General features: G+C 45.9%; 1 protein-coding gene across 2 annotated transcripts in view; it reads left to right on the forward strand.

Annotated features, from left to right (window-relative positions):
• LOC144753465 (cytochrome P450 2D17-like) overlaps positions 1 to 22730 on the forward strand; it is a 296252-nt gene that overhangs the window by 107573 nt on the left and 165949 nt on the right. For both annotated transcript variants that reach the window (XM_078641151.1, XM_078641147.1), the window contains exon 3: positions 293 to 445. In XM_078641151.1, coding sequence (XP_078497277.1) covers positions 293 to 445 — 153 coding nt within the window. The remainder of the gene's footprint in view (positions 1 to 292; positions 446 to 22730) is intronic.

Below are 22730 nucleotides of genomic sequence, written 5' to 3' on the forward strand. Positions count from 1 at the left end.
TGAATCAAAGTATGGTCTATTCTGTATCCTCAACCACTCATTTAATTGGAGAGGATGGAGGAATAGGAACAATATGAAAGTAATAATTTTTGGGAGGTTTTTGAAGAAAAATATGAAAATGCTACTCTGATGTTTGAACCAACTTATGAGTCTAAGCTATGACCTAAATCTATTTGTAACTCATTTTGCTCCCTCTGATTTGCCTTTGGTTAACATTCTATGAACAACCTCTAGTGAGCCTTGCTAAGAAGCAGTGCAAGAAACCTAACTTGTCTTAATTGGAACTCTGCAGGTGTAGTAATGGCACGGTATGGCCGTGGCTGGAAGGACATTAGGAGGTTCACCATCTCCACTCTGAGGAACTTTGGTCTGGGGAAGAAGTCTCTGGAAGAGCGGGTGAGCCAGGAGGCCACCTGTCTCTGCGCAGCCTTTGAAACCCAAGATGGTAAGTCATGCTTTCAGAATGCGTCCACTGTCAGGGAAACTCATTGTGTTCTTATTTCCTGTTTGTTCTAAAGCAAGGATTGCACTAAGCATTCTTGGGATCCATCTGTGCTTTAGAGGTGAGCTGCATAGTTTGAGAAACATTCATTCTGAATGGGAATTTGTCAGCCTTCAGCATAGCACAACTTGGTGCTGCCTCCTTCAGCTCTTGTGATGTATTGCTTGTTCAATGCAGGCCCCAGTCAATACAGACTTGTACATGTATCTGTAGACTAAATTCATGATAAACGACCACAACCAAGTCAATACATATTTACGTGAATAGCAAGGACAGGCAGCACACAGCTTCACTGCGAGAAGTAAGAACAGTAAGCAAAAAAAACTAAGAAAAAGAAATATAAGCATATTGCATGCAGGCGCAGAACCAGAGCGTGCAGAGGTATGATGATGGGGCCCTGACACAGGCATCTGCATTCAACTTACCAAGATATATTTGATATCACATATACACCTTGTTAAAGCTTTGCCTAATATGTTAAAATGCCAGTTATTGATTGATGTATGATTCATTCTTGCGATGTATATATGCATATGTTTATTATTGGCAGCTGTTGAAATCCAAGTAAAACCCAATAAGGAAATAAAAATACATTTAAAAAAAATGCTAGAGAGGCATGTGAAATAAGCTGTACCTATCTATAGACTAGGTGGCTATACAATGGCATATACACCTGGGAAACATATTAGGCTGTGTGTGGCATATGTGTCTGTACTAGGACATACAAAAAGTCAGCGTTTCCCAAACTGTGGGATGCAACCCATGCTGCAGGTGTGTCTGGAGATAGGCATGATGCGAGCGGACATTGTCGGAGCTCTGTCCACCCTCCTCACCAGCGTCAATTCCCTGGCCACAGCTATGTCGTCTCCCAACTCCCTTCCCATACCACTGACAATGTCTCCCCCTGTCCGTTGGCACACACTGTTTCCCCCTTATGTACCCCTCGTGTGTACCAAGCCCATGTGGTGCCTGTTCCTGCACCGGCCAGCCATGTGCCTGCATCAGACTCTGAGGATCTGGACATTGTGTTAGTAGAGGATGACCAGAAGGACACTTGACTCTTTGACTGATACATCTTTGTGGACAAAAATGTATTTTCCTCTTGTAAATAGACTGGTTTCCCTGACGCTCCCTGACGTGTTATATTTTTGCTGACCCACCCCAATCCAAGTTCCCCTCTCCATCTGCATTAAGATCATCATTTGTTTTCCTTTCTCCCTTCCAAATGGACGGTTGTTCTAATAATCATACATAAATATCTTTGAGGAATCCTACTTACTTTAACTTGTTTGATTTCATTGTGAATGTCTGGTACAGAAAATGGACACGTATCCGATATGTGCAGCTGCGCCCTACACTATGGCCCTACCCCACCCATGCTCATTTACACAGCTGCCGAACAAAATGGTATCCGGCAGGGGATGGCTGCTACAGCGGGAGACCTGTTTTGCCTGTAACATCGGTGCAGGGTAGCCGATATTGAAGGGGGAGGGGCCAAGACTTCCTGGGAGACCGGGACTTCGGTAGGAGTATCGGTGGGCCCTGGAGAGGGCTAAAGATTCTGCGGACCTCCCGCGAACCGGCAGATATCCTTTAAACAGGGATTGGGATCAACTGTCCCAACAAGCCCACTGCTTCAGAGGAGAATGGAACGATAGGAGTGCCCCGCGCTGTGCTACTGACCGCAGGGCTGTTGTTGAGTGGCCAACCTGCTGCAGAGAAGGGTAGAAGCGGGCGAGACACACAAGCTTCTACCACTTTGCGATTTCAGCGTGCACCGCTTGAGCCTTGCGAGGGTGACTCCTAGGGGGAAGACACAGATAACTCTGGGACGAGGAACAAACGCTGTGCCCACAATTACCCCCAAAATTAGGAAGTGCACCTAATATAGAGATCGAATCGAGGGACTTGGTTGAGGCCAATTTATTCTTTGCAGAGCCTTCTCAAGGCAGTGCCTGACTTCAAGATGGCGACTGGGACCAGTCTTGACCACCTCAGAGGGGGACTCCGTAGGCTCCGGGCCACTCCTAAACTGAGCTGTTGGGGGCATCCCTTCTGATCACCTTTTACATAGGCGCTCCATCCTGGGGGCATTTCAAGGACGTGATGTCTACTGTACGATCGGGCCAGAAAAACGCCTGACTCTTAGATGGCACCCGCCCCCTGCCCCCGTTCGGCCCGCTGTGTTCTCCAGCTCTCTGGTGTCTGCCTCTCCCGGCTATCGAGCCTCCTGCTGATGGCGCCTTGATAATCACAGAAACAATATCCCCACGCCCATCTGGATTTTGTTTGGACAGTGGGTTTCTCATCTCTCCAACTCCCAACCGGACATCCGACTCAGCCTATCCCCATCTCCCTGTTTTGTCTTCCTTCCATCCCACCCCCTGACAGGGGAGTCTGAGCATTATGGCCGATGCCCGGTGCCAGACAGCTATAGAGGAAATCGGCACTGGTCCATCCCCTTGACCGTCACCTACCCAGCTGGACATTAAGCACAGTTTCTCCCCGTTCTCTCTGTTTTGTCTCCTTCCTCCCCCTCCCTTTGACAGCGGAGTCCGAGCATTAAGGCCAACGCCCGGTGGAGCTGCCAGACCGCTATAGAGGGGATTGGCCCTGGTTCTTCCCCTTGGCTGTCACCTACCCAGCCGGGCATTGGACACAGTTTCTCCCCGTCTCCCTGTTTTGTCTCCTTCCTCCCCCTCCTCTGACGAATTTACCTTAACACTGCCTTTTAATCCTATGTTTGATTATGCTTTGTAACAAATGTAACTTATAACCTGTAATTCACTGATCCTCATGTAAAGCACTCTGATACCTATGGGTCTAGCCAGCGCTATATAAAACTCAATAAATAAATAAATAAATAAACCCACTGGTAGATCATGAGCCAATTTTTGGTGGGCCGGTAAAGTCTGAGCAATAACTAAAGATGCCTTTAAACTGTGCATTATCTTATCACATTTGCTGTTGCTTCAAAGACAAATTTCAAATGTCAGGCTGTGTTTTCTGACAAATTGCTACTTATTATTTTAACAGGGGTTTGGTGTTTACTTTTCTTTCTCTGCCTGCAAAATTAGAGGAGTTTTTAAAGTGGAAATATATGACAATCTTGCTGGAGTACAGTGGATGTGAAAGGAAAAGCTTGGAATGTTGTTTGTTTGCAACACACAACAAAATGTATATACCTTAAATGAACTGTATGCATTCAGCAGTTAGGAAAGCGAAACTTAAGCATATTGTTTGTAATTCTGAAGTGTGCTGGAAATGGAGATGTCAACAGGACCAAAACATATCAATTATTCACAGAAACCCGATTACTGCACATTATCCTTTCAGTACAATATGCAATATAGTTTTATCAGTAAAACTGTATATCTGTGCAAAGCTAGTTGCCATTTCATTGGATAATGGGCTACCACACAATGCTTTAGTTACATTAAATAATTCCCCCCCTCAAATCCATAAAAGGTAGGTGGGTTGCAAAAGATTGTAGTTCTAAAAAGTGTGTTGTGATTCTAAAATGTTTGGGAACCACTGCGATAGGTAATCTTGGGCAATATTATAGGCATATAGGACTCTACCTTGGCATTTGAGGACTGATTCTGTGTAGTGACCAGATGTAAATGGGTGTGTATATGAGACATCACTTTGTTTATGGTGGTTGAGTCTCAGTTTAGTAGGCTGTGAATATGAGGCTTGCACAGGCTTTTGCCGGTGACACCTGTGCATAAAAGGTAGTATCTGGAGATATGTTGGCAGTGTCTGGGCGTATGAGACACCACTATAAGCATTGTTGAACCTGGGTTATGAGTCTGTATATGTTAATGTTAATGTTAATAGAGCTTATATAGCGCTCAGCTGCCCCAGCCAAGGGGCGTCCCAGCGCTGACCCAAAAGCAAAACAAACAGCGTCTGTCAGCCAAGGTACAGAAAGCAATGGCATGGCCAAGACCATCTACGGAAAGAGGTAGGTTTTGATGGCTTTTCTGAAGCTCAGCAGATCAGTAAGGTTACGTACCCAAGGTGGTAAGGAGCTCCATAATTTGGCGGCCATGTAGCGAAAAGATCGTCCACCCATCCTTGAGCGTTTCACATGCGGGACAATGACAAGGTTCTGGCTTTCGGATCATAAGGCTCGGGAGGGCACATACGGAGTGAGAAGCGATCTGATGATGGGTGCTGTATTCAACTTTATGATTTTAAAGGATAGGCAAAGAGCCTTAAAATGGATCCTTTTGGCCACCGGCAGCCAGTGGAGTTTGTTCAAAGTGCTAGTTACCGAACAGAAGCGGGGTAAACCGGTCAGACTTCGTGCTGCCGCGTTTTGGACCCTTTGCAGCCTATTTATCTCTACCTGGTTTGCTCCTAGTAGCAGGGAGCTAGCATAGTCTATGCGGGAGAGAACTGATGTTTGTACTATGATCTGGCGCATGCCAGAATCAAAGAATTTCAGAATAGGTCTGAGATTTCGAAGAATCCCAAAACAGGTTGCAGCTGTTTTTTCTTCGTATGACTGCGATAACTGAGGGAGGAGTCAATCCAAACCCCTAGGTTTTTTACCTCCGTTTTTGGACAGGGGAGTATCCCCAAGGCGTCGGGCCACCAGTTTTCTCCCCAAGCAGACACATTTTTTCCTACTAGCAAAACCTCTGTTTTACTTGCATTAAGCTGCAAACAGTTACCAGTCATCCAGTCTGATACGGCGGAGGTGGAGTGGACACCTGAAAGGATCTGTCTCTAAGAAAGGCTCTGAACCAATCTAATGATTGTCCTCCAATCCCTGCTTCCTCTAGTCGGCGCAGCAAAATCGTATGTGAGACCGTATCAAAGGCGGCACTCAGATCCAACAGGATCAGTGCCGCCGTTTGACCCAAATCCAATAAGGCTCGCAGATGTTCCGTCACACATAGGAGTGCTGTCTCAGTACTGTGGCCAACTCGGAAACCGTGCTGAGACGCATCAAGGATGTTGTTAGATTGGAGGAAGCTGGTCAGGATGTTGTTAACATATCCTTCCATTACATTCGCAGGCCAAGGGAGCAAGGAGATGGGCCTGAAATTCTCCGGCTTAGTGGGATCCAAAGTAGTTTTTTTTATAATAGGTGAAACCCAAGCCTGTTTCCAGCTGGCTGGTATCCTAGCTGATGTCAGTGAGGAGTTAATAATCGTCCTGAGCGGTTCAAGGATGAGAGAGGGTGCTTTCCTGAACTGGGCCGGTCTTAAAGGATCCACCGGAGAGCCGGACTTGGTTTTCCTACATATTCGTAGCTAATTTCCAGAAGCAACGTAAGTTTGCTGGCACGGTCACTTATTGCCGAGCGCGCCTCAACCCTCGGGGTAGCAGGCCATTCTCTAGGTGAGAAAGATCCGTAGATAGTACGGACCTTCTCAATAAAGAAGGTCGCCAGCTCCTCACAGTGTGTTTCAGAAGCTGGTGCATGTTTCAGCTCCTTTTTAGTACTGAGATCTTTCAGGATTTTAAAGATTGATTTGGAGGGATTAGGGCTGTTTTTTATCTCCTCGGCGTAATATGCTGCACGTGTCCTACAGACCGCTCTATGATAGGTTTTTTGGGCCAAGGTATATTGCTTTTTAGCTTCAGAATCGTACATTTTCCTCCATATTCTTTCTGCTTTTTTACAGGCACTTCTCAGTTTTTAAGTCGTTGTACCATAGGTTAGCTCTGAGTTTACGGTTTTTGGACCAGCCTGCCGGGCATAGAGTATCCAAAGCTATAGTAAGCCATGCACAAAACCTCTCATACCCAGTTTCTATATCCTCACCTAACTCTAGGGGCGTAGATGTAAGTAGGGCATGGAAATCGTCCATGCGTAATTTTCGCCAACGACGTTTAGAAATCCGATTGTTGATTTGGGTTCCTGAAGTATTCTTTAGAGGTAGAGACAAGTTAACTAACAGATGGTCGGACCAGGGGATAGTAATGGGGGTTTCTACCGTAGCCCTCTCTAAATTAGAGAAAATAGGGTCTAATATATGTCCACCAATATGGGTGGTGCTAGGGACTAGTTGGTGCAGTTGAAATGCTGCTAGGTCCGCTAGTAGGTCAATAATCTTATTTTCTGATGTGAGATCAAAATGGAGGTTTAAGTCTCCAAAAATGCTGAAATTGGCTGTAGTCATGGCCAATGACCCCACTATTTCCAAAAAGAGAAACCACCATCGTGGCCCGGGGGCCTATATACCAGCAGGCCCGAGATGGTCAAATGGGGGTTTATCTGAATGGAAAAGCGGGCGGCTTCACATCCTGTAATGTTCATTTTAGTAAAAAGACAAAAGTAGTGAGAATTCACCACCGCCGCTATACCTCCTCCCCTTGTTGGCCGATTAACGGTATATATTGAGTAGCCGGATGGAGTAGCTAGATTAGGGACTGATATCATGTCGTCCATGATCCATGTCTCCATGAGGAACATAATATCAGGTTTAATGTCCTCAATAAGGTCGTAGACTTCTGCATGGTGCTTAGCTAGCGATCTTACGTTGAGCTGGCAAATAACCAAATTTTGTAGAGGGTCGGTGCTTTTGAGAGGCTTAATTGCCATGGGCGTTGGAAGGGAAAACAGGCCACAATCACAGTAATGAGGGCCTGCCATAGGATGCAGGGGGAACTGATTACATCGAGCCTTCAGCGTATTAATCGCCAAAAGGGAGTCCCTAGAGTAGGCGAGTAGCTGCTGAGTATGACAGGCGACATATGACCATATTAATTATTCATTTGCCAACAGGGAATTTCAACGAGAAAAGAAAAGTTTATCATAGCAACTGTAAAGTACTTAGGACATTAGTTTTGGGAGGTCGTATAGAGATGATGATGCGAGAAGGTAAAAAAAAATCATGCTGTAACATTTGAAGAAGATATGTGAATGAGAGATCATATCAGTGCAGTAGTCAGCAGGCAGCTACTCCTTTCATCTGAATACATTATAACACATTGTCCAGGGTCTTCAAACATCCAACAGGACTCCAGTAGTGTAAGATTTTGTTAAATCTTTCTTAGATTATTGCAGTTCATTGCGCGCTGACCTTATTCTAACCAATGCCTCAGTTGCTGGAACCCACTTCATCTTATATCTGCAACAAATCATGTCCTTGACGACCTTCAAAAATTTCTTGGAGAGGCACCATTTCTAGGCATCTTTGAGGTTGCTAATAACATCCACGTCAACAGACCGCTTTGAAGTGTTTGTCAGTCACTCAATGTACATTGTCACTCGGCCTTGCTCCTCCCTGCACACTGACAACCCCACCCCTAATACGCCCCATGATTACACAAAGTACGAGAAAATTCCTCATGAACTCCCTGGATGTAGAGAAACTGGAAGTCAAAATACTTTAACACTCTCAAAACCACAAATAGTTTTTACACTTGCCCCTGGCCAGACATGCTGCCTTTCTCAGCTTCTCTAGTAGCAGCTTGAAAATTATCCCCTGATGAACATTACCTCCTACACCAATAAGGACTTGTCCTAATTAAAGCCTCTCATGAAAGTCTACAGCCTGTGGCCACGATACAGCACCACCAACCTATCCAGCACCACCTTTTCAGAATCACACCTAAGCTGGATCCTACAACACACCCTTGTCCACACGCCTACTGCCTTCTCTCGTCATGAAGATCAACCTGCTTGACAGATATGCTCCCAGCTTTAATAATCTCACTCATCCTTAAGAACTTGAACATCCTCCCCATCATCTATGTGCTAGAACCGTCCTTGGTCATCATTACTCATGTGCAAACTTCACTCCGTTCCTCATCAACAATTTGTGAATTAAAGTGACATAAAACCCCAATAATGTAAACACAACTAAAAATATATGCATACAAATGTATACCTAATACTCTATATGCACTAATAAGGCAATTCATATTTAAATTAAACCTTGCAACCCATAGGGGATGCAATACCCAATGGGGCTAAAACTAAAGACAAACGTGAGTTTTGCAACACATTTCGGAAAAAATCTCTATCAAACAAATGGATGTTACTTCCTCAATTGGTACCAAAATATGTATATGTGTGTGTGTGTATATGTGTATATGTATATATATATATATATATATATATACATATATAATTCGATTGCAGAGTAGCCCCATGAAGACAAGCCACAAGAAATTAATTTACTCGCATTTATTCTTTCCATCACTTGCCAGCAGACGAACTTGAAGGTACACGTCACATCAGTTCTTGATATTTGCCAGATGCATTTCAGGATACCAAAATCCTTTCTTCAGTGGCTCAGGCAGGGGAAATGAAAGCACTCTTGTAATTTGCACTTTTAACTTGTTACCTCAGTGGGTGTGGCTTCTGTGCAAAGCTCTCTGGTCGTTGTAGTGCTTTTATTAATTGTTCCTCTTGTGAGGGAGGCTTTCTGTCCCATTTTCCGCCTATTTAAATTGTTATCCAAGTGGAAAGGTGAAACAGTCTCTCCCTTTCATCTGCCCTGCTTTGCAATGATGAAAAACGAGTTTCAAGCAGCGTCGTTCTGCAGCGCGCTGCTCCCCTTCTTTCCAAGCTGCAGGCTGTCCTCTGAAGCCTACATGGACCCGCCTTCAGGCGGTGAGCTTGTCTTCGTGGCTGGGCAAAGCCATAAACATAATTCGATTGCAGAGTAGCCCCATGAAGACAAGCCACAAGAAATTAATTTACTCGCATTTATTTTTTCCATCACTTGCCAGCAGACGAAGTTGAAGGTACAGGTCACATCAGTTCTTGATATTTGCCAGATGCATTTCAGGATACCAAAATCCTTTCTTCAGTGGCTCAGGCAGGGGAAATGAAAGCACTCTTGTAATTTGCACTTTTAACTTGTTACCTCAGTGGGTGTGGCTTCTGTGCAAAGCTCTCCGGTCGTTGTAGTGCTTTTATTAATTGTTCCTCTTGTGAGGGAGGCTTTCTGTCCCATTTTCCGCCTATTTAAATTGTTATCCAAGTGGAAAGGTGAAACTGTCTCTCCCTTTCATCTGCCCGGCTTTGCAATGATGAAAAACGAGTTTCAAGCAGCGTCGTTCTGCAGCGCGCTGCTCCCCTTCTTTCCAAGCTGCAGGCTGTCCTCTGAAGCCTACATGGACCCGCCTTCAGGCGGTTTGCTTATCTTCGTGGCTGGGCAAAGCCATAAACATAATTCGATTGCAGAGTAGCCCCATGAAGACAAGCCACAAGAAATTAATCTACTCGCATTTATTCTTTCCATCACTTGCCAGCAGACGAACTTGAAGGTACAGGTCACATCAGTTCTTGAAATTTGCCAGATGCATTTCAGGATACCAAAATCCTTTCTTCAGTGGCTCAGGCAGGGGAAATGAAAGCACTCTTGTAATTTGCACTTTTAACTTGTTACCTCAGTGGGTGTGGCTTCTGTGCAAAGCTCTCTGGTCGTTGTAGTGCTTTTATTAATTGTTCCTCTTGTGAGGGAGGCTTTCTGTCCCATTTTCCGCCTATTTAAATTGTTATCCAAGTGGAAAGGTGAAACTGTCTCTCCCTTTCATCTGCCCTGCTTTGCAATGATGAAAAACGAGTTTCAAGCAGCGTCGTTCTGCAGCGCGCTGCTCCCCTTCTTTCCAAGCTGCAGGCTGTCCTCTGAAGCCTACATGGACCCGCCTTCAGGCGGTGAGCTTGTCTTCGTGGCTGGGCAAAGCCATAAACATAATTCGATTGCAGAGTAGCCCCATGAAGACAAGCCACAAGAAATTAATTTACTCGCATTTATTCTTTCCATCACTTGCCAGCAGACGAACTTGAAGGTACAGGTCACATCAGTTCTTGATATTTGCCAGATGCATTTCAGGATACCAAAATCCTTTCTTCAGTGGCTCAGGCAGGGGAAATGAAAGCACTCTTGTAATTTGCACTTTTAACTTGTTACCTCAGTGGGTGTGGCTTCTGTGCAAAGCTCTTTGGTCGTTGTAGTGCTTTTATTAATTGTTCCCCTTGTGAGGGAGGCTTTCTGTCCCATTTTCCGCCTATTTAAATTGTTATCCAAGTGGAAAGGTGAAACTGTCTCTCCCTTTCATCTGCCCTGCTTTGCAATGATGAAAAACGAGTTTCAAGCAGCGTCGTTCTGCAGCGCGCTGCTCCCCTTCTTTCCAAGCTGCAGGCTGTCCTCTGAAGCCTACATGGACCCGCCTTCAGGCGGTGAGCTTGTCTTCGTGGCTGGGCAAAGCCATAAACATAATTCGATTGCAGAGTAGCCCCATGAAGACAAGCCACAAGAAATTAATTTACTCGCATTTATTCTTTCCATCACTTGCCAGCAGACGAACTTGAAGGTACAGGTCACATCAGTTCTTGATATTTGCCAGATGCATTTCAAGATACCAAAATCCTTTCTTCAGTGGCTCAGGCAGGGGAAATGAAAGCACTCTTGTAATTTGCACTTTTAACTTGTTACCTCAGTGGGTGTGGCTTCTGTGCAAAGCTCTCTGGTCGTTGTAGTGCTTTTATTAATTGTTCCTCTTGTGAGGGAGGCTTTCTGTCCCATTTTCCGCCTATTTAAATTGTTATCCAAGTGGAAAGGTGAAACTGTCTCTCCCTTTCATCTGCCCTGCTTTGCAATGATGAAAAACGAGTTTCAAGCAGCGTCGTTCTGCAGCGCGCTGCTCCCCTTCTTTCCAAGCTGCAGGCTGTCCTCTGAAGCCTACATGGACCCGCCTTCAGGCGGTGAGCTTGTCTTCGTGGCTGGGCAAAGCCATAAACATAATTTGATTGCAGAGTAGCCCCATGAAGACAAGCCACAAGAAATTAATTTACTCGCATTTATTCTTTCCATCACTTGCCAGCAGACGAACTTGAAGGTACAGGTCACATCAGTTCTTGATATTTGCCAGATGCATTTCAGGATACCAAAATCCTTTCTTCAGTGGCTCAGGCAGGGGAAATGAAAGCACTCTTGTAATTTGCACTTTTAACTTGTTACCTCAGTGGGTGTGGCTTCTGTGCAAAGCTCTCTGGTCGTTGTAGTGCTTTTATTAATTGTTCCTCTTGTGAGGGAGGCTTTCTGTCCCATTTTCCGCCTATTTAAATTGTTATTCAAGTGGAAAGGTGAAACTGTCTCTCCCTTTCATCCCTTTAAATAGGCGGAAAATGGGACAGAAAGCTTCCCTCACAAGAGGAACAATTAATAAAAGCACTACAACGACCAGAGAGCTTTGCACAGAAGCCACACCCACTGAGGTAACAAGTTAAAAGTGCAAATTACAAGAGTGCTTTCATTTCCCCTGCCTGAGCCACTGAAGAAAGGATTTTGGTATCCTGAAATGCATCTGGCAAATATCAAGAACTGATGTGACCTGTACCTTCAACTTCGTCTGCTGGCAAGTGATGGAAAGAATAAATGCGAGTAAATTAATTTCTTGTGGCTTGTCTTCATGGGGCTACTCTGCAATCGAATTATATATATATATATATATATATATATATATATATATATATATATATATATATATATATATATATATATATATATATATATATATATATATATATATATATATATATATATATAGTTTTTTTCACAGAAAAAACATAGGTTTCAGGGGTGTTATAGTTAGCTGGACATTTCATTCACACAAAACCATTGAAATTCCTCCGTTATAGTTAGTTGTACTAACTATAACTCGCCCACGCGCGTGCAATCCACTGCTGATGATGTCACATATTACATCATTCATGACATGGTCAGTGACATCACTGATGACATCACTGATGACATCATCCATGTGACAACCTGAGACATCTTATCACACAGTAGTATAACCTTTAATCACTCAGTATAAAATACAAAGTACAATTTTTTAAACCATTGACACATCAATACAAGTTTCTAAAAACCCACTCCGTGATTCTTAGATCTACACACACATCTAAACACTTACCTATAGATTCACTCATACATGCTGACAAAGATCAATAGAACATCAGGAAATATTCCCTCATGACCTAAATAATTCTGAAAATAACAAATTTTATGCTTTCAAAATCGTCTTTCAACACAAGGTGACAACATGTGCTTTTTTACATGTGTAATTTTTATTACTTTTTTATATAAGATACATTTCTCATTTCTTTCTCCTTTTTTTCAATTTTTACTTTAAAGTCATTACAATCATTTTATAAAACATGTAATTCATCCTTTGAGCAATAAAAAACATACAAATACCATGCAGAGAAAAGAAAAAGCGAATTCACTCTCACAGAAACCTCATACAGACTCTCTCATACATACTACATTCATTCTTTATTCTGTGTCTGAGGGATCGCAAGTTGTAGCGCGAAATTGTTACGCAAGATCGACGCGTTTCGGTGGTTTGAGACCACCTTCCTCAGGACCTTTTAGCAGAACAGACGATCTTTCACAAAGAAATTATAAACACTGCATGGATATATTATAACTTTAGTAGGGTAGATCAACACTTCAATTGTAACTTCATGTCAATTAATTTGTTCACAAAGAAGCGTTCCACATGACGCTCAATCCATTCACAAACAAGTTGATAATGCGGAGGTTGACCTGAGCTGTAAACCTTGGCTGGTTAGTGTGATTTTCCTTCCGATTATCCGGAGCGGCTCCTAAAAAATCCCTTTATGTATTTCGGCTGGTTTCTATTTCTCGACTTGTTTGGGGCATCTCACTCATTTAATAACATTTTGGTTCCGTTTGCTAGGATGCACGCTCCAAGCCGCTTCCTCCAGCACTCCGGCACGTAATCCCGTAGAACACTATCAAATATACTTATACACCTATATCGACATTACACACCAGCACACATCCTGTTCACTTATGCAGTCATCCTACTCACTTATGCAAACAATTTATCAGGCTTACATTTACTCAGCTACACACTTATACAAACACCACTTAATTTATTTATTTAGATAGTAACTCATACTTAGTGTCTTATAAAATCACTATTACAAGTATACCGTTATCCATACAGTCACTCACACAATCACTAACCCTTATGAATACTTATTTTTATACAACCACTGTCACAAACACTGCCTTTTATTTTTCGACTTTGTTGGACATGTCATTTCCCATCACCACACCCATAAAGACATTCACTCACCCAAACAACTGTTTCCACATGCAGTCTTAACATCATATACCCACTAAATCAACTATTTACACATCTTTGGACAGTCACACTCCCCATCCAACCACACACATTCACTCTCCCATACAAATACTCAGTTAACTAATCAGTAACTAATATAGACATTCACATAGCTAGTAACCAACTTACGCAGTAGTTTACACAACAAGAGACCGAGTTACTTGCAGTGCTTTTGGTAATCTCAGTGCCAGGATACCCATTGGGTGGCAGACGCGCTATATAAGAATGCCCTTACATTACAGTACAACACCAAAGATTTTGACTGACTAGAAGTAATCATAAACAAGTCAACTATACTACAAAGAAAGCGGTGGAAACAAATTAATAAGGATGGTTGGACAAGTCAAGTTTGCATGCTATGTAGAGAGCCTAGCGGTGGTGACGAGATTATCTGGACCATAAAAAGGGAACATAGAATGAACATAGACTGATGGTAGTAGGGTGATGGGGGTCCGTATACATAGAGGGGGGGGTGTGTGAGATGTTGATATACTCCAGGTCCAGATCTGCGTAAGAGCAAAAGGGTAACACAGTGTTTTCATGCCACTAACACTAATTGAAGCACACAGGATACTGTAACAAGGGGAGCATACTATAATCCTGACTAGGGGGATTTTTGTACCATGTCTGTAACCTTTACGGTGTGATCCCAGAAGTTTATACACATATACAACAACCTCACCACACAGCAGACACAGCAGTAATTTGACAGCAAATTATGTGGTACCTGCTAAAGACAGCAACAGTATCTCTGGATTCAAGTGTGTGCATCCCAGCTTCCTGGTCCAGGGTGAGGGATGTGGAAGCCTAAAGGTACACAGGGGTCGCAATAGACCATACGGATCTCTTGATCTGTTTAGCTAGCTAGTCAACCAGTTGCTGTATCCCCTTAGGGTCAAACAACAGGAATGAACAAAGGAGGTTTGTGCCTCTTAAGAAGTCATCACTCAAACTCTCAACAACCCAACTACATGTTATGTGTGCTGCGACGTTTAAGTGGCTTAAGTAGATGTTTGCAAACAGCAGAGAGTACTCTATCTTCCAAGAATGCAGTGTTTGGTCCTCTGTTTATGTGTAGAGACCAGGTACAACTCTCTTGTGGGCAACTGTGTACATATTCACACTTGGACATTCCCAGAAACAAAGACCAGTGGAGGATGAAAACATGAGGAAATCGTTGTCCTCTTTGGCCACATCTCACCCTCTGACATGCAAATCCCTTTTATACACTAAAGTAAATGTTCATAATTGGCTCCGGGTAAGCCTAAGATCAGGTGCATGTACTGCATGCTAGAGGGCCCTACCTGGCCAATGCCTCTGGAATACTTTTACATGTCGAGGAGAGACGCAACACCCCAGACTATCCACGGGCACCCAAGAACGAGAATATGCTGGCAGCAGCCAGGGCTTGTGCTGAATGTGTCAAGTGGGTGGGGGCTAACCCCTTGAGATTAATGCATGCAAGAGACCTCTTTAGGCCCTATTCCTCCAAGGCCTGTGAGAAGTGTGACTTTCAGATGCACACATTTATATTTTGAGGGGTCCTTCATGATTAGAGGTTTCACAAACTGTCAAATGACAATTACAAGGAAAGTCTAAGGAGGAAAGAAAATGTGGTGGGGATAGTACAACTGCACAGAGAGTAGGGTATTTTGTGCAACAGCTGTAAAATACTGTGATGTGGGAAGTCTAAACCTTGAATGGGATGTGAACTTCAGGCTCCCATGACTATAGCCTATCACATGTATAATTAACCACCCAAAGACATCATGACTCTTTGTCTCAGTGACCATATTTATTAATTCCCAGTGTGTTTCATCTATCCTTGTTAGAAATGGGATCTCTGGTTGGCTAAGGCTTGCGCCAAAGCCAGGCAGAGACCACCACTCTAGTCAGGGCGAGGGAGTTACACGCCAACGATAACCCCTGCTCACTCCCTTGGTAGCTGGCACGAGCAGTCAGGCTTATCCTGAAGGCAATGTGTAAAGCGGTTGCGCAACACACACACCAACAACATCCCAGGCACACCACAAAAGGAATTCCACACAAGGTTATATCCAAAATAGCCTTTGTATTCTCATAACACATTAGAATAGTAATCACATAATATAGATTGTACCACCTGGCACTAGGTCATATCTACAAGGGATTATATACACCGGAAAGGGACCACTTCCACTCTTGCGGCGGGGGCAGGCACCTGCAATTTGCCTCGGTTATCCTCTGCCTCCATAACCACTGACTCCTCCTTGTGCCCTCACTACGCGGGGCTCTCTCTCCATTCTGAGAGCCCCGCTGGCCGTCATCACTCTTCACCCAGACCCCCTCCTGGGACCCGGGACTTCTCTTTTCCGACGGGCAGCACTTCTCTCACGGCGCGGGACTTCCCTTCACTCGTGTGAGCCCCGCGCTGCTTTCAGCGGCCTCGGCCACCTTCACTCCTCAGAACTCATGGAGGCGGGGTAGGCTCCCGTCCTCCTCTCTCCATACCGCCATGCTCTCCTTCGCTTCCGGCCGCACTTCCGCCTGGTGCCCCACCCACAGTCAGGCGGGCGCTTGGCTTCCTTTTCGGGCGATCGGGCCGCGGCGGTAGTTCCTTTGCCGGCAATACGGGGTAGCCTCCCTTTAACTAAATTTGCAAAAGCGGGGTGGGCACCCGCGTTTCTTAATCCATAAGCGAGGTGGGCTCCCGGTAATTAAATATGCAAAAGTGGGGTGGGCACCCTCGTTTCTTAATCCATAAGCGGGGTGGGCTCCCGGTAATTAAATATGCAAAAGTGGGGTGGGCACCCTCGTTTCTTAATCCATAAGTGGGGTGGGCTCCCAATTTCCTCTCCTTCAGTAGGGGGAAGCTCCACATCGGGATTCCCTAAGGAAGATTGCAGCTCAGCGCTGCAGAGCCCTCTTGCTTCTTTGCTGGGGGAATAATTAAAATAAAGCGCTGCCATGCGCTAGAAGCAGAGTCCTGCAGCCAAAAAACATCAGTATTTAGGTGAAGGGTCAATGCAGGGCCCTGGGAGGCAAGCCCTCCTGGCAGCCCCCCTGGGCCCCAGCAGCAGCACGCCCCAGCAGGAACAGCCCAAATACAGCACCAAATACAGGACATTTTTATGGGGTCACAGCCCTTATATTCATATCTCATTTGCCTTTGTGTCACAGCTCAGGGCTTGGGGATACCAGTCAGAACTGGTTAAGGGGGGCTTTGGAGCACTTTATTTTGACCAGCTCCTCTTTCCCTTTGTCAGGTGGGGGCTCAGCGATCAGACACACCACAGGGGGTGGAGCCAGCATTGTACAGCCTGGGCACAATCCTATTCAGAGTCAGGGGGTTTTCTCCTCCCACTACTCCTAGCCCAGGTGTCCCATTCAGCCTAGCTGATTCACCCTGCCCCTCCTGGAGCCACCCACACCTCTCAGCTCCTGTCACTCACAAGCCAGACATGCAATTCACATGAGGCAGGCAAACACACAGCACACAGAAATGCCAACTTCTAAAAGTGCAAAAACAACAGTTGATGGACAGAATGCAGAACAATGTCATACATTCACCCCAGTACAGAGATCAGGGCCCAAATCCTTCGTTTTTTTGCTCACCATGCCATTCCAGTTTGAACCAGCCATATGCAAATCAGTCTTGACCCTGTGCCCCATGGGAACAGTCCAGCCCGAACTGCCACGCCAGGTCCTCCGTGGACTGGAAACAAGCATCCTAGGACCGGTTTCGGGCTTTCAGCCCTCATCAGCCAGGATAGCTTGATTCCAGTGGCATGGAGAGCACGGGACTCACGTCTGAGCATACCCATCCCACTCGGGGTGACAAATGCAAAAACAACAGTTGGTGGACAGAATGCAGAACAATGTCATACATTCACCTCAGTACAGAGATCTGGGCCTAAATCCATGTTTTTTTTGCTCACCATGCCATTCCAGTTTGAACCAAGACATATGCAAATCAGATTTGACCCTGTGCCCCATGGGAACAGTCCAGCCCTAACTGCCAAGCCAGGTCCTCCCTGGACTGGAAACAAGCATCCTAGGACCGGTTTCGGGCCGCGTGTGGCCATTTGTTGACACCAAATCCTTCAGCTCCAATTCTTTCACTTGTTTGGACATGTGGTCCCTCATCTCCTTACGCAATTTGTCTGCAGCGGAAATAGCAATGAATTACCTGCGGATAACTGTTTTGAGGGCTTCCCAGAGTATGGCAACAGAGACTTCAGGGGGTTTGTTCAGGGCAAGATAGTCAGTTCAGCAAGGTGGACTTGCTTTACCAACTCAGGACGCTGTAATAATGTGTCTCAGTCGCCAGGTCCGTGTTGGGCGGTGCATTGGGAAAGTGTCATTGTGAGTGAGATTGCTGTGTGGTCTGGCAGTGCAACTGGAAGTATCTCCGATTCTGATGCGAGTGTGAGGATGTCTTCCGTGCCCAGGAAGTAATCTAGCATTTCATAGGTTTTTTGTGCATGGGAAAAATAGGAATATTCATGTGAATGGGGGTGAAGTGTTCTCCATATATCCAAGTGCCCCATGACCTTGAGTCACCTGTGTAATTCCCTCATCAGTGCCACAGTTTGGCAGGGTCTGTGCATTGGCCTGTCTAAGTCATTATCCAGAACTAGGTTATGGTACCCTCCCACTAGAACTCTTCATTCATGTGTGGGTAGGACCTCTGTCAGTGCTGAGCGCAGGAACACCTCTTGACCCTCATTTGGTGCGTAGATTGAGGCCACTACAAAGGACCAGTTGTTGAGGGTGAGGTGGAAATCAAGGACCGGCCCTTCACTTCCGCTTCTTAGCAGCCAAATTTCCCCTTTAAGGAGTGCGCTACCAAGAGGGCCACCCCTGCTGTCCTGGTACGTGCGGAAGAAAAGAATTGCTGCAGGAAGATGCGCAAGCGGAGTTTATGACAATCTTGTAGAAGGTGTCTCTTCTGGAGTAGGCATATATCCACCCCATGTTCTCCAAGTATGATAATACCACACTATGTTTAACTGGGCTATTAAGTCCCTTCACAATTAGGGTGAGGTCCTTAAGGGGGATGTTCCTCATTGTATATCTGGATGAGTCTAAAGGCTGCCCCAAGCGACATTCCCCAAGCGACATTCGGTGTACGATTCGATGGCTAGTATGGTGTAACCTGGGTCTTGCTGTTGCCGTGTGTGTACCACGATGTGACTGCTGTGGGCATGAGTGTATCCCCACCTAAGTAGAAAACCCCTCAAAAGAACAAGCGAAAATGCAAACAGGAAAATATGTACTCAAAAAAAAAACCAGATTCACTGTTCGGAGTGTCAAATGTAGAGGGTCCAATCCCAGGCCACAGTTCCCCAGCACTCCTTCCCACCACCCAACCCACTGGCAATACAGTCAGCGAAGTTGCTTGCCTATGATGACGTTGGGATTCTCATCTAGATTTTCACTTTACCAATCTGAAGAATCCCGGGTCGACAAACCTCTTTAGTCTGCATAGAAGTGTAAAGGAAGTTCTCTACCTTCATACTTTTAACAGTTTCCCCATGAATAATACATCTCAATCTAAAGGACCACTGACACCGAAGAAATGTTTAAAGATTTATTACAAAGCCAAAAACAGCTGAACATACAAGCACTTCAGCAAGAGGTTCAAGAAATAAACTGGCACTAGTACAAACATAATCCTACGCAGGAGTCTCAGACGACTCAAAATAAAAAGCAACGTTAATTCAAGAAGCATTAAGCAAGCGATGACTGTTCCCACTGGAAAACTCGACTGCATCTGCTCCAATGGAAAAGAAAAAGATTAGTCTGTCCCTACACTAACTCTAAAGTGACATCCCTACTTAGCATACCTCCCAGGCAAGAGAAAAAGATGTCAGCAGTGAAGGCTCCCTAAGAAGTGCATTCACTCCTTTCAAGTAAGAAGCCAAAGCTACCAAGCTCGTTCTAAGATGCTCCTTAATTTCTCCTCCTTAGTCCCCTCTGAGACCCAGGTCTAACTGCATATCCAATTGGACTGCCTTAGACAGGAACCAGTCTAAGTCCAACTGACCCTAACCCTAGCTTCAATAGCAACTCAACTGAACATCCACCCTCGCGGCACTTTCCCTAATACAAAATGCCCAAAACAGTAGATACGCCCCTGGCACACCTCCTTCTGGCAGGTGCAGCCCCTCGTACTTTTCCAGCGCAGATCCATCTTCTTTCAGACACCGTTGCTGTGTCCTTGGGTCCCAGGCACCTTCTCTGCCAAACGTTTCAACCGTGCATTCCAGCGCACTCCCTTCGTTCCTACTCCTACCAGTCTAACTTCTAAACAATGGATCATTGTACCTAACGAGCTACATGACCTTGCACCTGCAAAAGAAATGCATGAGAAACAGTCCTTTGCATGCTCTAAGTTACAATTCGAAATTTAACTGCAAACAGGAGCCTTTTTCCCAAGGAACATTTTCAACTCTACATTTCTAGTCATGATAAGAAAACCACATTTAGGCCTCTGTTTTCGTTCTCATGTCTAAGGCCTTTACACTTTTAAGTGCATTGCTAACACACCAACATAAGCATTTCATTAATCAATCCTAACATTACTATTCACATTAGAAATCATTATTCTCATGTTAAAGCATCACGTTTCTTATTATACAGCCAACATGTGCGCCGGACCTGCTCCTGGAAACTGCGCTGTACTCCCTCGATGGGGCCAGCGAGGTCGCGCCTGACCTACTTACGCTGCCTGTGCTGACTTCCCTCGTTGGGGCCACCGAGGTCGCACTGAACCTGCTTTTGCTGGCCACGATGGGCTCCCTCGTTGGTACGGGACGTGCCGCGCAAGGCTCCACCCTCACTTCACCTTGGCGCAAATGGGCTGCCTTCCGCCCTACCAAGTCCGCTGCTCCAGACCGCTCCCTATCCTGAAAAGAAAAAGGCCAGACTGATGTGCCGGGACCCTTACTACATAAAGAACCAGCACCAGAAAACTCACCTACTGTTGCCCTACCAACACCTTGACCACCTACCTGCAAATCAACCGAACAAACAGGATCCCTCCTTGTAACAACAGTGCCCAACTGAGGGGGTGGGGGTGAGGGCCCACAAACCTCCTCATCACTACTCCAGTCCAACATTGCCTGAACAATAGCAGACGCAGGACCCTGTACCTGAGAACCCTGCCTCACACCCTCCTGACACACCACTGCCAAATCACCTGACACCCTATTTCGACCACCCACCTGTAAACCCGGAAAATTCACCACACCAGACCTTGAAACCGCATCCCCATGACTACCACCCGTCTGAGACTTCTGGGCGTCACACAAACCTTCAGTCCAAGAAGGAAAAATATCCAGACCCCCCCAAGACCGAACCCTAACCCCCGGGTGAGCCCCAAGCAAATGCCCCACCACAGGAGAAGACCCCACCACTCCCTTGTCCACAGCTCCAGAAAAAGCAGGAACCTGAAAAGAGCCCAAAGCCTCATCCCCAAGACCTGATTGTAAAAGGAAAGACCCCTCATGACCCCCCGCCTGTGCCCACTCGCCCTCACCCACAGAACCACTGCACACAGAAACAACTTCACCCCTAACAGATACTGGAGGGGAAAACAATAATGGGCTAAAAGGAACCACAGCTGAACTAGTCTCCACAACCCCCCCTGCCGGACCAACAACCTCCTGATCCATTGAAAAAGAAACTCCATGTGGGCGAGAAGGAGTAAATAGCAACTCTCCCCCTACCTCCCTATGCGCCCGCAAAACAGCCTGATTAGGAATATCCTGAAGAGAAACTAACACCTCCGACGCAGGCTCCACATGCCCGCTATGAACCGGCATAGAAACCGCCGTCATGCACTCAGACACGGCCTCCGCCCCTCCCCCGCCCGTGACGTCACTAACCTTCACTGCGGAGGCCGAGGCAGAGCGCCGTCTTCCCCCACGCTGTGACAGTGTACGACGACCACGGTGCACTGGAGCCAAAGCGGCTCGCTCATGCAACGCCGCCACCGGTATTTCAAGCGGCGCCTGAATGACCCCTACACCTGCCGATCCGCCCGCAGCAAATGCCTCATAACCTACAGGCTCCGAGAGCCCCGAAGCACTCCCACGCTGAGCCTTCACCCCGGGGGCCACTCTCCTAGTTCGAGAGCGGCCCCGATCCCTTACCGCCTCCTGCCGACGGGGCTTCGGTGAGCAACACGCTGCCACCACAGCCGCCACTCCTGCCGACGCCATACGCTGGGGACGCGGAGGCACGACCTGTCCCCGCTCCCCAATCACCATATTGCTCGTCGTAGCTCAATTACCAGACAACCCCCTGCGTTTTTTCCCAGCCAAACACTAGTTCAATGCATGTGCGGTTTCCCCCAAACTCTCCCATCTATAAAAGCAGCTTTCAAAAGCAATAAGTCAACAGTAATGAGAAAGGGATGTGTTTGTCCTCGGAAGGACACCGAAGCCTTTTCAGGCGTCTAGAAAGAAAGTTATAGAATATTTTTTAAAAATGGTCTTTTGTGTCAGTTCACTGCAGCTTCTACAGAACGACATGTGGTAACTGCTGGTAAAATCATGGTCATTAATTGGGGGACAGTTTGGGGAAATGAAGGACACCGCCCTTTCGAGGAAAGCATTAAATGGTTTAGGAGTTAGGGTCTTGTCGCCATTTTGCGATATGTTAGCCTTTGCGGGTCCAGGCTCCGGATGGCTCAATGCATGTAATTGGCATTGTATGAGTAGGGTTGTGGGGGAGGGGTTTGGGCACTGTACATTCGACGCGTGCAATTGTGGAGAAATAACAGTGCATAACTCTGCTCAGCCCGCTCACAGTTAATGAAAATAAAGGTTTGGGGTAAAATTTAAGAGCACGGCTTTAGCCCACTCCTGCTCCATTTGGGGTCAGGCTGGAAATCTCTTATAAAAACTGAAGCGGTGGGGGTAGAGCCCGGAGGTGAAACCCAGCAGAGAGCTTGTTGTACAACGAGAGGCCCTGCGGTCTATTTCCTTGCAGGAGTTCATGTTTTAGCATGTCAATCGCCGCCATGAATAATTCAGAGGCGGCTTAAATAGCAGCGAGGGGAGGGGAGGGGCGAGGCAGGGTATATGCGTGTGTGCATAGTAAG

The sequence above is a fragment of the Lissotriton helveticus genome, chromosome 1_1 (genome assembly GCF_964261635.1).
Source record: "Lissotriton helveticus chromosome 1_1, aLisHel1.1, whole genome shotgun sequence".
Taxonomy (NCBI): Eukaryota; Metazoa; Chordata; class Amphibia; order Caudata; family Salamandridae; genus Lissotriton; species Lissotriton helveticus.